Source organism: Equus quagga, chromosome 1, assembly GCF_021613505.1.
Source record: "Equus quagga isolate Etosha38 chromosome 1, UCLA_HA_Equagga_1.0, whole genome shotgun sequence".
Classification (NCBI taxonomy): domain Eukaryota; kingdom Metazoa; phylum Chordata; class Mammalia; order Perissodactyla; family Equidae; genus Equus; species Equus quagga.
In genome coordinates, this window is record NC_060267.1 from 18,502,087 (window position 1) to 18,517,122 (window position 15,036).

The 15,036-nt window shown below is 50.8% G+C and overlaps 2 protein-coding genes across 10 annotated transcripts in view; one reads left to right on the plus strand and one right to left on the minus strand.

Annotated features, from left to right (window-relative positions):
- Positions 1-6,183, minus strand: part of PRPF40B (pre-mRNA processing factor 40 homolog B) — a 58,279-nt gene extending 52,096 nt beyond the window's left edge. For 4 of the 5 annotated variants that reach the window (XM_046643620.1, XM_046643630.1, XM_046643640.1 and 1 more), the window contains exon 1: positions 5,918-6,183. In XM_046643620.1, the coding sequence (XP_046499576.1) occupies positions 5,918-6,175 (258 nt within the window). In that variant the 5' untranslated portion in view covers positions 6,176-6,183. Of the gene's footprint in view, positions 1-5,363; positions 5,392-5,917 lie in introns of those variants that run through there. The other variant, XM_046643672.1, reaches the window with a different exon arrangement.
- Positions 5,899-15,012, plus strand: MCRS1 (microspherule protein 1). Of its 5 annotated transcripts, none has more exons than XM_046643703.1 (15): positions 5,899-5,994; positions 7,197-7,316; positions 7,834-7,972; positions 8,339-8,477; positions 9,098-9,256; positions 9,408-9,517; positions 10,467-10,575; positions 10,869-11,007; positions 12,913-12,988; positions 13,360-13,388; positions 13,506-13,598; positions 13,756-13,838; positions 14,016-14,103; positions 14,330-14,457; positions 14,575-15,012. In XM_046643703.1, the coding sequence occupies exons 2-15, from the start codon at positions 7,307-7,309 to the stop codon at positions 14,659-14,661; spliced, it is 1,389 nt and encodes a 462-aa protein (XP_046499659.1). In that variant the 5' UTR covers positions 5,899-5,994; positions 7,197-7,306; the 3' UTR covers positions 14,662-15,012. The 5 variants fall into 5 exon arrangements, with proteins under 5 accessions (XP_046499659.1, XP_046499677.1, XP_046499667.1 ...); XM_046643711.1 differs by lacking the exon at positions 5,899-5,994 and adding an exon at positions 6,248-6,379; XM_046643721.1 differs by lacking the exon at positions 7,197-7,316 and having other exon boundaries at positions 5,900-5,994.
- The last annotated feature ends 24 nt before the right edge of the window (positions 15,013-15,036 follow it).

Genomic DNA, 15,036 nt, shown 5'->3' on the forward strand with positions numbered 1-15,036 from the left:
GCACATCAGTTATATGATGATTCTCAAATTCATCCCTAATTCCAATCTCTCCCCTGAGTCATACAGCTGTATATCCAAACACCCAACTGAACATCTCAAGTGGTTGCCCACTGGCACCTTCAACTTAGTTCATCTAAATAAAACTCATCTTTCCTTCTCACCCAAACTGGCTTCTCTACTTGTGCTCCCTATCTCAGTGCATAACCACCACTCTCCATCTACTGTTAAAGCTGGAAACCAGGGTATCATCAGTGCCTTGTCTCTTGCACCCCTACATCCAATCTGTCACCAAGCCTGTCCAGTCTGTATCATATGTGTCTTCTCAGTGACTACCCTAATTTAGGCCACTGATTGATCCTCACGTCTCTAGTTTTACTCTTTCAGTCTATGCTCCATACTAGGCCAAAGAGATATTTCTAAAATCAAGATCTCATACCCACATCCCTGCTTAAAAACTCTTTAATGGCTCTTCATGAGTATAATCATGGCTTATAAAGATTTTTGTGACAGCTCTTCAGCCTGGCTGTGTGATATTCCATCTTATGGATGGACCATAATTTATTTAACTGATTTTCTAGTGATAGATGTTTGAGTTGTTTGTTATCTTTTGCTACTCTAAACAATTTTATAGTGATAACTATGTATATAGTTCATTTTGCATGTGTGCAAGTATATTGGATCAGAAATTATATGTATACGTAATTTTTTTTTTTTTGAGCAAGATTAGCCCTGAGCTAACTACTGCCAATCCTCCTCTTTTTGCTGAGGAAGACTGGCCCTGAGCCAACATCCATGCCCATCCTCCTCCACCCTACACGTGGGACGCCCACCACAGCTTGGCTTTTTACCAAGTGGTGCCATGTCCGCACCCGGGATCCCAACCGGTGAACCCTGGGCCGCTGAGAAGCGGCATGTGCACACTTAACCACTGTGCCGACCCAATGTATTTGTAATTTTGACAAGTATTGACAATTTACAGTTCTACCAGTAACATATAAGAGGGACTATTTTCCCATAACCATGCCAAGGGTCTACTGTCAAACATTTTGAATTTTTGCCAATCTACAGGTGAAAAATGATATCTAAATGTAGTTTCAATTTTCTTGTGAGTGAGGCTGAGTATTTTTTCATATGTCTAAGAGCCATTTATCTTTCCTTTTATGTTAACCATCCATTTTCTTATTGGAATTTTGTTCTTTTTCTTATTGATTTGAAGGGATTTTGTATATATTAAGCAAATTAGTCCTGTTGTGTATGATATGAGTTGCAACTATTTCCCCCAGTTTGCCATTTGTCTTTGTTTATGGTGTTTTTGCTCTGCAGAAATTATAGATTTTTACATTGACAGAATTTGTCTTTTTTTTCATGCTTTGGGAAATTTTGAGCTATTCTGAAAAATACTTTCTCCACCATGACATTAAAAATTTATGGTTTTATTCTTTTACATTTATTTAAACCAAATTGATTCATATGGATTTATTTTGGCATAAGTACTAAAGTAGAGACACCATATTATTTTTTTTCAGGTGGCTACACAATTGTCTCAATACAACTTATTGTATAATCTATCTTTTCCCAACTGACAGACAATGCCATCTTTATCATATACTAACATTTTAAATGTCTTGGGTCTATTTCTGGACTCTCTAGTTTGTTCTCTTGATAAAATTGCCCAGGCATATGATAGTGTCCCTTGGATTTTACTATTTTAATTATTGTAGCTTTTAATGGTTTAATATCTGGTAGAACTATTCCCCTCCCATTAACCTTTTCCAGAATGTTCATGGCTATTCTTGATGCAAAAATTTGCATACGAACTTTATATTCAGGTTATGTAGTCTGTTGGTATTTTTATTAGATTGCATTAAATTTATAGATTAATTTATGGAGAGCTGACATCTTTATGATAGTGAGTCTTTCTACCTAAAAGTAGAGTATACTTTTCCATTTATTCAAGTCTCCTTTCGTGTCCTTTGATAGCACTTTAGTTTTAGGCACCTAAACGTAGCACATTCATTGTTAAGATTACTCTTGGTTAGTTTACTTTGTTGTTACTCTTGTAAATGGGACATTTTATTCTCCTATACTTTCTTTTTTTTTTTTTTAAAGATTCTATTTTTTTCCTTTTTCTCCCCAAAGCCCCCAAGTACATAGTTGTATATTCTTCATTGTGGGTCCCTCTAGTTGTGGCATGTGGGACGCTGCCTCAGCATGGTTTGATGAGCAGTGCCATGTCTGTGCCCAGGATTCGAACCAACGAAACACTGGGCCGCCTGCAGCGGAGCGCGCGAACTAAACCACTCGGCCACTCATTGTTTTCTTTCCTAATTAAGTAGGCTAGAACTTCCAAAGCAATGTTAAATAAAAATAGTCACAGGGGCCATCCTGGTGGAATACCTAACTTTAATGGGAGTAAGTTAGGTTTCTTCATCAAGTGTGATTCTGGCTTTTGGACTGAGATGTGTAAATTTTGTCATGTTAAAGAAGTTGGATGTTTCATAAAGTTTGTCTGTGATTCTCTCCTCTAGGTTTCAGTCTGTGTCTGAGACTCTTCCTTTGCAGATGGTTTCTCTTCCCTTAGAGAAAAAAAACTGTGCAGATATCAATTAGAGCATATGTTGACTTAAAAAGCATTGTGAATCCAAAGGTAACTCTGTACTGGTCAATAGCTTTATCAAACTTGCCTTCCTAAGAAGGTATAGTTGAGCCAACAGCAGATAGATCCTGTCCTCTGACTGGGTGGCCAGAAGGTAACAGCCTTAGGTGAGAGGGGCATTGGTCCTGCTCTAGTGGACAGGAGTGGGGAGGGGCTGTGCTATCAAAGTCTGGGTCCTAGACTCTGACTCAGACCCCTGGCAGGAGATACTGAGACCCAAGCCCTAAGAACAGTACCAACAGCTAACATTTTTTGGACACTTGTAATATACTACCTCTGTGTCTAGGTATTGAGTGATTTACTCCTCAGAACCATCCTATGATATGAATACTGTTATTTCCCCACAGAAGATGAAACTAAGGCAAAGAAATGTAACTTGCTTACAGTCACGAGCTGGTAGGTAATATTGCTGAGGTTTAAAATCAGGCAGTTTGACTCCACAGCCTGTCTTCTCAACCACCAGGCTCCAACTCCTCAGAAGGAGCCTGGGGCCCTAAGCAGCTGAGCAAAGATCCAGGAGAGATCATGAACATGGCCTCCATTGTAAGCCACATCTATCCCAGGAAAGAGTGCTGGCCTAGGAAAGACTATTCTGGAGCCAGGGACCCCCAAGGCTGGATGATTAGTGCCATTGTCTGCTTTTTTACCCACACTCTTCTTTCTTTTTGTTCCTTTGCTGGCTCCTCCTCTACCTTACCTTAAAGGTTAGAGTGCCCCAGGCATTGGTTTTGACCTTCCTCATTCTCTACCTACACTCTCTCCCTAGGCATTAGCATCCAGATCTTCATGATAATGATTCTCTAATCACGACAGTGATCTCCAGGCCAGGCTTCTTCCCTGTGTCCCCCTCTCTACTTCTGTACAAAGTTTAGCTCCCATACAAACCTGCTCCTCCCACAGACTTCTACTTTTCAGTAAGTTTAACTCTTACTCAAAAAATATTAAGCACCTACTATAGCAGTGAACAAAACAAAAACCACTGCCTTCATAGAGCTTACATTCTAAGGTTAGGGGATATAAAATAAACAAAAAAATAAGCAAATTACATCATACTTTAGAAGTAAGGGCTACGGAGAAAAACAAAGCAGTGAAGGGGTAGGCTGTGCAGGGGATGGGGACTGAAATTTTTAAAAGGGCCAGTGAGAGAAGCAGGAAATGAGGTCAGAGGGCTAACAGGAGCTAGACTATGAGCTTTTATTCCTAGGAAGATGGAGGCTTGTGAACCTATTATTCCATTTTCATTCCATTCCATTCTATAGGAATACCCCAGCTGCTGTGAAGAAACTGGAAGAGGGGCAGTAAAGATGAATGCTGAGAGCCCAGTTAGGAAGCTCTTGGAATAGTCCAGGTGAGAGATGATGGATCCAGGGGATCTGGATCTGGATCAGGAGACAGTGGAGGAGCTGGGCAGATAGGGCCAGATTCCGGATATATTTTAAAGGGGGGGGGGGGGGGAGTCTAGCATCCACTGAGTTTCTTAGGCCAAAATTCTAGGCCTCGTCCGTGATTCTTCCCTTTCCCTTATATCCCATATCCAATCCATCAGCAAGTCTTTGTGGTTCTACCTCCAACATACACATCAAAGTCACCATTTCTGTCCATCTCTACTGCCCCCACAACCCAGCTAAACCACCTGCGTTTACCTCTCGCCTGGATTGTTGCAACAGCTTCTTATCTGATCTCTCTGCTTCCTCTTTTGCCATCTACAATCCGTTCTCCACAAGCAGCCAGAGAGATCATTTTAAGAATTAAATCATATCACAAGAAGGATGCCTTTGCTTGTAATCCTTGAAGAGTTTTCCAACATATTAAGAATGAAAGCCAAAATCCATACCATGAACTGCAAGGGCTAATGTGATCTGCTCCTAAAGACCTCTCTATTCTCATCTCTTTTCCTCTTTTTCTTGATCACTCTGCTTCAGCCACGCTGGACTCCTTCCTGTTCCTCAAACTCACCAAACTCTTTTCTGCTTTGGAGCTATGCTGTTCTCTCTGACTAGGTCATCTTACCCCAGCTCTTTGCACGACTGATCCCTTATCAACTGTCAAATCTCAGCTCAACTGTCACCTCCTTAGTGACCTCCCTGATAACTTTCACCTAGTATAGCTACTATGCTATATCTAACATAGTCCACCGCACCTTGTATCAGAAAATTCGCAATCTTTCAGGGGAGATAAAATAGGTTAATACTCATCAAGCAAGATCACAGGACAGTAAATGAGGTGGGGACTCTTGAAGGAGAGGGCTATCATACACTGTCAGGGCCAGAAGGGCCAGCCTCCCATCTGATACTTGAATCCCCTGGCAATGTCCAGGTGATGGACATGTGTTTGACATCTCCATTGAAAGGACTGCCATAGCTGCTGGACAGCTTCCGAATTGGATCTTCCTTATTCTGAGCTGCAGTATGTTTCTCTGGAGCTGCTACACTTTTGTGCCCCTCCAAGAAAACATAAAACCAATATAAACCCTCTTTTAGACGACAGTCTTTCTGGTTTCCCAGGGCAGCTCTCATACCCCTAAACTCACAACTTTTCCTATAGGCTTGTTCTCCCATCCGAAGATGCCTCCAGGACACTCCCCTCTGAAGGTGCTTCCATTGGTCTTCTCCCTTACCTCCTGGTACCTACAATTGCTTCCAGCAATCCAGGTGGGGTTGGGCTGACGGGACCAACTGGGCACCGCCCCTTCTCCCAGGGCCTCTACCTTCTAGGAATGCGGTCCACGACCCTCCATCGCTGCCTCATACATCATCCTCCCTGCCCCTTCTGTACGCCGCATCTCTCCGGCTAGGGCGAGCTCCTCAGCATCATTTCCCCGTCTCGTGCCTGGCACAGGACCTGACACAAAGTAGTTTCCCTAAAACCGCTGGTGGAATCAAACAAAGCATAACTTGTCCTGGGAAATATCAAAAGACTCCTTATACCTCGCGGGAATTAGGAAGCCGAAACCAAGTCTGCGGCCCGGCCTGCCCCTCCCAGCGTCGCCTCACCTCGCCTCGCTCCGTCTCGTCCCCTAGCCTCCCGCCCCAAGTCTCGCCTTTCCCTTTAATCGCTCCCTCCAACTGAGTAACCTCTCTGGGGCCTGTAAGCCCTGATGTTCCACTATATGCTGTCCCAATTAGGAAAGCCTTTAATTTTGGTTATTAGCAAAACGGCAACACCTTCTCTGCCATGGCCACGCCCCTTTGACTCAAGTTCTCCGGACGAACCGGAAGGGGTTGCGCAGCCCCTCGTTCCTAGACCCGGAAGTAGACATACCTCACGGAAGCCGGCTTTGGCCCTGCGGCTGCTGCTGTCGCCGCGGAGAAGTTGTTGGAGCTGGCAGCCTAGGAATGGTGAGACCTCGCGGTTCGCCTCTGAAGGTTCTGAGCAGAGTTGGGGGTGAAATGGAGTTTCCCAGAGTGCCGCCGGGGAGGAACCCCCCCCAAGGTTTGGGGCTCCGCCCCGGTAGCGCCCCGAAAATCTGCGCATGCGTGGACCGGACCGGGCCAGAATCTGGTCCGAGGTGTTACGCATGCGCAAAGGTGGCGTGCCGAAGGTGGGATGAGAATTGGCCTGGGGATTGGTCCCCCCTCGGGAGCCACCAGCCGGTGGGCATTAAGCCAAGGCTGCGAGAGCCTCGGGGTTCACTTGGCGCTTTGCTTTGAGATGCAGGGAGGACTTCATCGCCATTCCTGTCCCGAGCCCCTGAAACAGACCTGGACTAATCCCCCACCTTGGGTGTGCACTCGGGGGAGAAGGAGGGGCGGAGGGCCGGGGAAGGACGGGGGCGCAGACCCTATCTCAGTCGGCCCGAGGAAAGGGAGTCCCCGCCCTCTCCCCAGCTGTCTGGATACCCAGCCCTACGCTATGGAGCGGCGTGAGGAGCGCACCTGGGGGCAGGGCGGGAACGCTGCGCGGAGAGCTGCCCTGGGCCGAAGGGGCGGGAGCCGACAGCGGCCGCCCCAGAGAGTCCCCAGTACCTGAGTTCTCTGGGGGTTAGGAGCAGGCCCCCCAGGGCAATTGGTATTCGCGCAGTTCCGAAACCACGTTTTTTAGCTTCCACGAGGTTCCACCCACTAAATCTTTGGCCAGAGCTGCAAGGGAAAAAAACAAATGAGATGGACTGGTTGGAGTTCTGTCTCCCTTTCCTCTCCCTGCTTTGGCCTGGGAGGGGGAGGGCGGTGCTGCTGAGCTGAGTGGGCAGCTAACGAAAAGAAAAAATGAGCTAAGAATCCCTTGCTTCTTGCTAGTTTATAGTCAAGGCTCTTAACCTAGTGGCAACTAGTAGAGTTAGAGTGGACCGTGAACCCCCTGAATTAGTTTATGTTTGTACATTTTTCTGGAGTCCATAGTTTTTATCATATTCTCAAAGATGTCTGTGACCTCCAAAAGGCCACTGGTTTATCACGGTCATATTGGCAGAATAGAGCCTTGTGTCTCTTCTCTTCGTGTCTTCCCTAGCTTATGGCACCCTGGGGGATCTGTTCCAGTATAAGGAGGTGAGGCTGGCCAGTTGGGAACCTGAGCCTCAGAGAGCCTCATTTCTCCTTTGCAGAATCTCCTCTCAGCCTCTAAGCTCACCTGGTCAGAATCCTTGGATGAGCCTGTGGGACCCTTCCTCCTAGCCCTGTGGTTTGGAACCAGTGGCTTTGGGACTGTAAGAGGATGGAAAAAGGTAGTATGAGGCCGGGCCGGCTCCCCAAGCGCTCAGGCGCCAAGCATCTGCTGATTCCACCCGGTGCCTGGCACATAATGTCTTTCGGTCCTGGCTGGGCATTGCCACCTCCCCCTGGGCCAACACCACTCACGTACCTCTCGGCAGAGGCCACAATTGACTGACTTGCTGTTGAGCTGCCCCTCTTTGGCATGGCTGCATTTTGATGGCAGAGGGAACAGTTATGCCCAGAGCCCCGTGTGTCGGCATCACCAGTCTGACCTGAGCACCATGTGCTGCACGACATGACGCGTGGCACCGGGAGAACTGCCCAGCGTGGAAGGTCTGGGCCAGGTCTGAGCCCAGATGGGATCTGGATGGCCAAGGAACTCCCACCTTAAAACGTCAAGTGTCAAGGAAGCAGGGGAGGGGCCAAGAAGGAAAGGGAAAGGGGGGCTGAGGAGGGGTCCCATGCACTGAGGCTCAAGGCTCTGCTAGGCACTTAGGAAGTCTGAGTTCACCACTTCTCTTTTTCTAGATTCTCAGGGGCTGCTAGATTCATCCCTGATGGCATCAGGCACTGCCAGCCGCTCAGAGGATGAGGAGTCACTGGCAGGGCAGAAGCGGGCCTCTTCCCAGGCCTTGGGCACCATCCCTAAACGGAGAAGCTCCTCCAGGTAGTAAGGTTTGGAGGGCCAGGGACTGGGCAGGGCCATCAGGTGCTGCATGCCTTCACCCCTGTTGGGAATGGCTGTCTGAGCCCCTCTGGGGCCTAAGGGTTGGCAGAGCCTTGTGCTTTTCCTGTCCCCGCCAGATCCCTGACTGAGGACAAGGGAGGGAGGTCTTAGGTCTTTGCTATGAAATCTTTGTGGTGCAATACCCTGTCGTTTCAGTGGGGTGGAGCCTAGCAGTTCCATACCGCATCCACTGAGCCAGAGCAGTTAGCATCCTGCCAGGAACCTGCTCTGTTTTGGAGGTTGGGTGGGTACGAGTGGGTACTGGGGAGGGGGCAAGGAATGCTCACTGGGTAGGACTCTCTACAGGTTCATCAAGAGGAAGAAGTTTGATGATGAGCTGGTGGAGAGCAGCCTGGCTAAGTCCTCTACCCGGGCAAAGGGGGCCAGTGGGGTGGAGCCAGGGCGCTGTTCAGGGAGTGAACCATCTTCCAGTGAGAAGAAGAAGGTGAGGGATTGGGAGATGAGGGGGGTGGAAGGGATGGGGTCCAGTGCCAGATTTTGTGTTTCCCCACCACCTTTGCCAGCTGGCAAGAGCCTGCAGAGGAGGCTTGTGAGAGGACCAGGCTGCCCCAGTCCCATCCTCAGATGCCTCCCTCCTGGGAGCACATCTCTCCCTGCTCCCCTTTCTTGCTGCACCCCCCGCCCTGTCAGTGCATCCTGTATCACATTCTGTGTGGGAGGCATGGAGCGTGCATCTATTCTGGGAGCAGACAGCCTGTTCCCAGCATTGCTGGGTGTAAAAATAACCCCCAGGTGGCATTGCTCTGGCCCCAGACACTGTACCAGCAAGAGTGTTTTCCTGGTGTTCTCCCCACCCACCCTCCACTCTGGGGTTGGGAGTGCCACCAGCAAAGAGAAGACCCCATATGGTCCAGGACTATGTAGAAGTACTTTGGCGGGGGCTGGAAGGGGGAGGGGCAGGTATTAGAAAGCTGGGCTCCCTGCCTGTGCCACTTATTGTTGGGTGGGACTCGGGCTGCCACACAGCATGTAAAGCTCTGGGCCCAAAACCCCAGCTGCCCTGATGCCAGCTTTGAACTCAGTCTGTGCGTGTCTTCTGCTCAGGTGTCCAAGGCCCCCAGCACTCCTGTACCACCCAGCCCAGCCCCAGCTCCCGGACTCACCAAGCGTGTAAAGAAGAGCAAACAGCCACTTCAGGTGACCAAGGATTTGGGCCGCTGGAAGCCTGCAGATGACCTCCTACTCATCAATGCCGTGTTGCAGGTAGTGTTTTCCACCACAGGTTTTGTGGTCCCCTTCCTCCCCCAGCCTCTAGTTCCCAGCCCCCCAGCTAACCCAGCAGCGCCCTGTGGGTCGCAAGGGAAGGGCTCTTTCCAGCTCTAAGGCCGAAGCAAACGTCTCTGGGGCCTTGCAGACCAACGACCTGACATCCGTCCACCTGGGCGTGAAGTTCAGCTGCCGCTTCACCCTTCGGGAAGTCCAGGAGCGCTGGTACGCCCTGCTCTACGATCCTGTCATCTCCAAGTGAGTAGGGCTGGCTTCAGCAGCGGGGAAGTACTGGGGACACCAGAAATTCGCTCCTGGCAAAGAGAGAGTTGTACAAGGGCCAGAGGAGGGGCCTAGGAGGCAGGGCCCCTGGGGCCTTGCATCCTCTGGGATGAAACCAAGACCAGCCAGGCTTCAGAGGGAAGCTTCTTCCTGCTGCCAACCCTTCTAGCCCTGGCTTGATGCCAGAGGCAAGGGGCTCTGGAAGCCAAGGAAGTAGCATGGGGGGAAACTGATGAGATGAGTGCTGGAAGCCCTGTCTGCACCATCATGTGCGTTGTGGTTTTGGGCAGGTCACCTCCCAACCTTTCCATACTGACCTCCCGCAGTTTCTTCCTCCATAACAAGAAGGGGCTGGAATAGAACACCAAGGCCTCTCCCATCTCCAACAGCCTGAGTTCCAAATAAACCCGTGCACGCATGCGAAACCCACACTTCCTCTTCAGTCATTCCATTTAACATCGTCTGAATTGGTTGGAAGCTTAGCACCCATCTATCCCACAGGCCCTAGCACTGCTTAATTTGTAGCCATGGCACTGATACAATAGGAAATGGGCAGGGCTCAGCTTGGGAAAGAGGAGGTGGTGGCCAGTGGCTAACAGGTGGCATCTTTTGCCAAGTCCGGGTGAAGGTCTTGGGGAGCGAGCAGCAGCTGGTCTTAGGATCTCCCTCAGGACCGGCCTCTATACCTTTGCGTCATGGTCACGGGGTTGAACACTGCAACTTCAGTCTCCTGAGTTGCTTATTCATGCTTTTGTCAAACCCATAAGGCTACAAGTGCCATGCTAAGCCTTGGGCTCTTCTTCTTGAGGGCCTGGCCTCTAGTTCTGCATCTCAGAGGCCTGCAGGCTTTGGGGAGGTAGGAATCCCAGATTCCCTGACACCCTCCCTTCAACCCTACCCTGACCTCTGTCTGCCCCTTGCCCAGGCTGGCCTGCCAGGCCATGAGACAGCTGCACCCAGAGGCCATTGCTGCCATCCAGAGCAAGGCCCTGTTTAGCAAGGCTGAGGAACAGCTGCTGAGCAAAGTGGGATCGGTAAGTCTGAGAGGTGGTCAGGTTGAGGGGCCAGGCAGGGTGGGAGCTGGACCACCTGGAAAACACTGATGTGGGGAGACCCCAGTGCCTGGAAACATGCCTGTGCAGATGCATGTACCTCTGCAGGGGCCTTTGTGGACAAGGTCCTCAGGAAGAGCCAAGCCTGGCTCCCCAGGCGGCCATACCTATCAATTCTTCCTGCTCCCGGTGGGGACTTGGGCAGAGGTGAGGTGGTAAGACAGAGGCCAGAGTGAGAAAACCCAGACGCCTAGAGTATGCTTCTTGTCCTCCAGACCAGCCAGCCGACCCTGGAGACCTTCCAGGACCTGCTGCACAGACACCCCGATGCCTTCTACCTGGCCCGAACTGCCAAGGCTCTGCAGGCCCACTGGCAGCTCATGAAGCAGTATTACCTGCTGGAGGACCAGACAGGTAACTGGCCCCAGGAACTGGCAGAGTGGCTGTGCACATGTGAGCGTGAAGTAGTCGGGCTCAGCTGCCCGCAAGTGCCGTGTAAGGAATGCCTCTGTGACCCCCAGTGTCTTGTTCCCCTCTTTGCAGCAACAACCTCTTCCTTCCAGAGGGAGGGAGAGTAGTGGAATGGTCTTCGGCACCGTGTTAAGGGAGCCAAAACAGCCTGGAATCCTGAACAAGAAGTTCAGGCAGAGTTGTCTACCACTTCTTGTTTTTTGTTTTTTGACATATTTTGTCATTACATAAATAATACATTGATACATTCTTCATGAATAACATTCAAACATGAGCAGAATATGAACGTCCCCTTCACTGCGCACTTGCCCTGTGTCCCACCCTGGAGATGATGACTTTTTCTAACCCTTTCTGCCCCTTTCCTCTCTCCACCTTCCTTCTCGCTGCCTCTGCTCCCACCGGGCAGTCAGTCCTGTCAGGCTGCCTTTGGGCCATTCAGACATCCCCCTTGGGGCTTCACTCCCAGTCTGTCTGTCTTTCTCCATCCCCAACGGCCAGGATGCTCTATGTTTCCTCTTGTCCCTCACCAACAAAACTCTCACTCCTCTGGTGAAAAATAGCAGGAAAGCAGTCTGATTCAACTAAAGGGAACTCTTCAGGGACATTTGGGATTCAAGTCAGACTTTCAAATGCAAGCACACTCTACTCTTATTCCCAAATATTGTTGCCCTTTGCCTTGCACATGGTTGTTTGCACTGTTCTGAAAATGAAGCTCAGCCGTGCCCTTCACCTTACTACCTGGTTCTTGCAGCTTCTAGTTCTTGAAAGATCTTCCTACAAAAGGATTTTAGGAAATCTTGTCAGAGAGAGGCCCCATCTTTCCTTCCTAAGGGTCTCTGAATTTGGGGCCCAGTGGGCAGCCCTCTTTATTCCTGCAGCTTCCAAGTCTCTGCTTCTTCCTCAGGCTCAGATATCACTGAATGCCAGCCGCAGGAACAGACACTGGCTAAAGTTTACTTTTGCTGCTGTAGCTAGCTCCTTTGTCACTGTTTTGAAAGTCATTTTGTGTAAACTTGTTAACTTAAAGGTTTGATGTTTTGTTCCAGAGTCATCTTGTGTGGGAATTTGATTTCTCCTTTGCTATTTAGAGCTAGGAGTCCCTAGGAACAGGGAGTGTACACTGCTTAGCTGTCAAGTCGGTTGAATATTAGATCCATGGGATTCCAGGCAGCCATGGTGGGGGGAGGGGGCTTGGTGGGGCTCCATTTTTCATTTGGAAAAAAATGAAACTAATTTCATGACCCATTAACATGACATGACCCGTAGTTTGAAAACACTGGCTTAAGCTGGGGCCGCTCTTCTCTGGCACATCCTTTCTGAGTGGGAACTGACCGGCAGGTGCTTCTCAGCCCCTTGCTGAGTGGCCAAAAATGTTCATGGCATGTGATGCGGTAGAAGGAGCATTTTGGGTTTGGAACCAGGAAAGCAGGGCTTGACTCCTGGCTCTGGCCTAAACTGGAGTCACGTGGTTGAACCCTCCCCCCTGTGTCTGTTCCCTCATCTCTAAAGTAGAGCTAACAGTAGTGCCTTCCCTGCTTGGTTCAAGGCTATGAAAGTTAGAGCCCTTTGCAGGCTGAAAAGCCCACACAAAAGGTCAACTTTAATTCCCTCTTTTTCTACAGCCATCTCTCCTCTTGGCTAACCCCTAGAATGCTTTGTGCCAAATTAGCATGTAGCCGCATCTGGCATACCCTCCGTTACCTGTGTCAGGTTAACTTTTGTTGATTTCAGCATGAAACTCTTCCCATGGGTTCAGTCTCTAGTTTGTCCTCTTACTTCAGTTGTCTGCCAGCAGCTTGGGGTTGAGTGGGAGCATCGGCACTGACCCTCTTTCTGTCCTTTGTTCAGTGCAGCCGCTGCCCAAGGGGGACCAAGTGCTGAACTTCTCTGACGCAGAGGACCTGATTGATGACAGTAAGCTCAAGTGAGTGGCAGGGACCACGGAAAGGAGCAGAAAGCTAAGTGTCTGCAGGGGGCAGAGCTCCCGGGGCTGCCCTGCCTTGCCTCTCCCGCTGCGGAGCATGTAGCCCAGCCTAGATTCAGCCTGTGCCCCAGTTGGAGCTGTTGGTGTCTGGTCTCCCTGCTGAGCACCTCCCCCGCCCTGCATTGTTCCTCACCCCTACCCCCACCCTAACCCCAGGGAAGGAGGCTAGGCCGAGGCCAGAGGAGCAGCCTGCTTGGCCACTTGGCTAACAGACTGAGGGATACCCTAGTGAGCCCAGTAGCACCTAATGGTGATGGTGGGTGAGCTGGAATGGTGAGGAGCCTGATTCATCTTCTCTTTTCACCTGCCAGGGACATGCGAGATGAAGTCCTGGAACATGGTGAGTGTGCCCTGGTGGGGACAGTGAGGGGATGGAAGCTCCTGCTAGAACAGAGAGAACCAGTGTAAGGTGCTGGTGACCTTGGAATGTCCCTCCTTACATCCGCCCTCACCCCAGAGCTGACAGTGGCTGACCGGCGCCAGAAACGAGAGATTCGGCAGCTGGAACAGGAATTGCATAAGTGGCAGGTGCTAGTAGACAGCATCACAGGTGAGCAGGCCAGGGGACCTGTCGTTGCCTGGCTGGGTGCTTCCTTTTCCGAGCCCCTGACTCCTTTCCTTCAGTAGACCTTGCCCTGGCTCCCTGCCTTCCACCCTGTGACCCTAAGGGGTGGGCTCTTCCCCGACCTGAGCTGCTCCTCCCCCAGGCATGAGCTCTCCGGACTTCGACAACCAGACGCTGGCAGTGCTGCGGGGCCGCATGGTGCGGTACCTGATGCGCTCACGAGAGGTGAGGCAGGCCTGGCTGTCCCGTCCCCGCCCCCCGGTTCCTACATTTCCCTCCTCCATCAGTCTTCCCCTCACTGCCCTTTCTGTGTCTGGTCCCTGACTTCTTATCTTTCCCTGGCCTGTGTGGACCTATCCTCCAGTCCTCAGGTCCCAGTCCTTACTTGCCCCATTTCCCCAGATCACCCTGGGCAGAGCAACTAAGGACAACCAGATTGATGTGGATCTGTCTCTGGAGGGTCCAGCCTGGAAGATCTCCCGGAAGCAAGGTACCAGCAGAAAGCAGTGAGGATCTCCATCCCGGTCTCTCGCTGCCCTCCAGCCCTGCGCTTGGTCTTGTGGGAACCCTCGTGGGCCAGCTGGGGCTGAGGACCTGGCATTTCAAGATCTCTAACTTAGGAATCCTGGGTGCCTTCTAGCCTATCCCCAGGAAGGAGAGGCTACATGGAGGCTTCCCCCATCCTGTCATCCCCCTTTGCCTCTGCATTCCCATAGGTGTCATCAAATTGAAAAACAACGGGGATTTCTTCATTGCCAATGAGGGCCGGCGGCCCATCTACATTGATGGACGACCTGTGCTATGTGGCTCCAAGTGGCGCCTCAGCAACAACTCTGTGGTGGAGGTGAGCTGGGAGGGAGGTGGAGAGGCCAAAATGAGATCTGGGGCCTAGTAAGCCAGTACGTGGGCCTGGCCCACAGTCCTGCCTCTGTCCTCAGCCACCCTTCTCTCCTGCCCACAGATTGCCAGCCTGAGATTTGTCTTCCTCATCAACCAGGACCTCATTGCCCTTATCCGGGCCGAGGCTGCCAAGATCACGCCACAGTGAGGAGTGGTGGCAGGACCATGGGCTCTCTCCAGCCTCAGTTTCCCCTGCCATTCCAGCCCTCTGGAGCTGGGAACTCAGGCTCCTGGAAAAACCAGAGTGGGCAGCAGGAGACCCAACTGCTGGCCCATTGATCTGAGCCTCTGCGGGAGGGTGGGGCTGGCCCTTGGGAAGTCCCTGAGGCTGGGACCCTCCGGCTTCCTTAGAGCCAGAGCCCCTCCCCCTCTCCTCTCTGCAGACCACCCTCCCCTCTTGCCCAGAGTCCCACCTTCACCCCATGTCTCCAGCTGATTAGCTTCAGATTTTCCCTTTATTATTTTTTTTTGTAAATAAAAAGCACTGAGTTCCAAAGTAGTTTCTTTTATTATTACTTTTTAA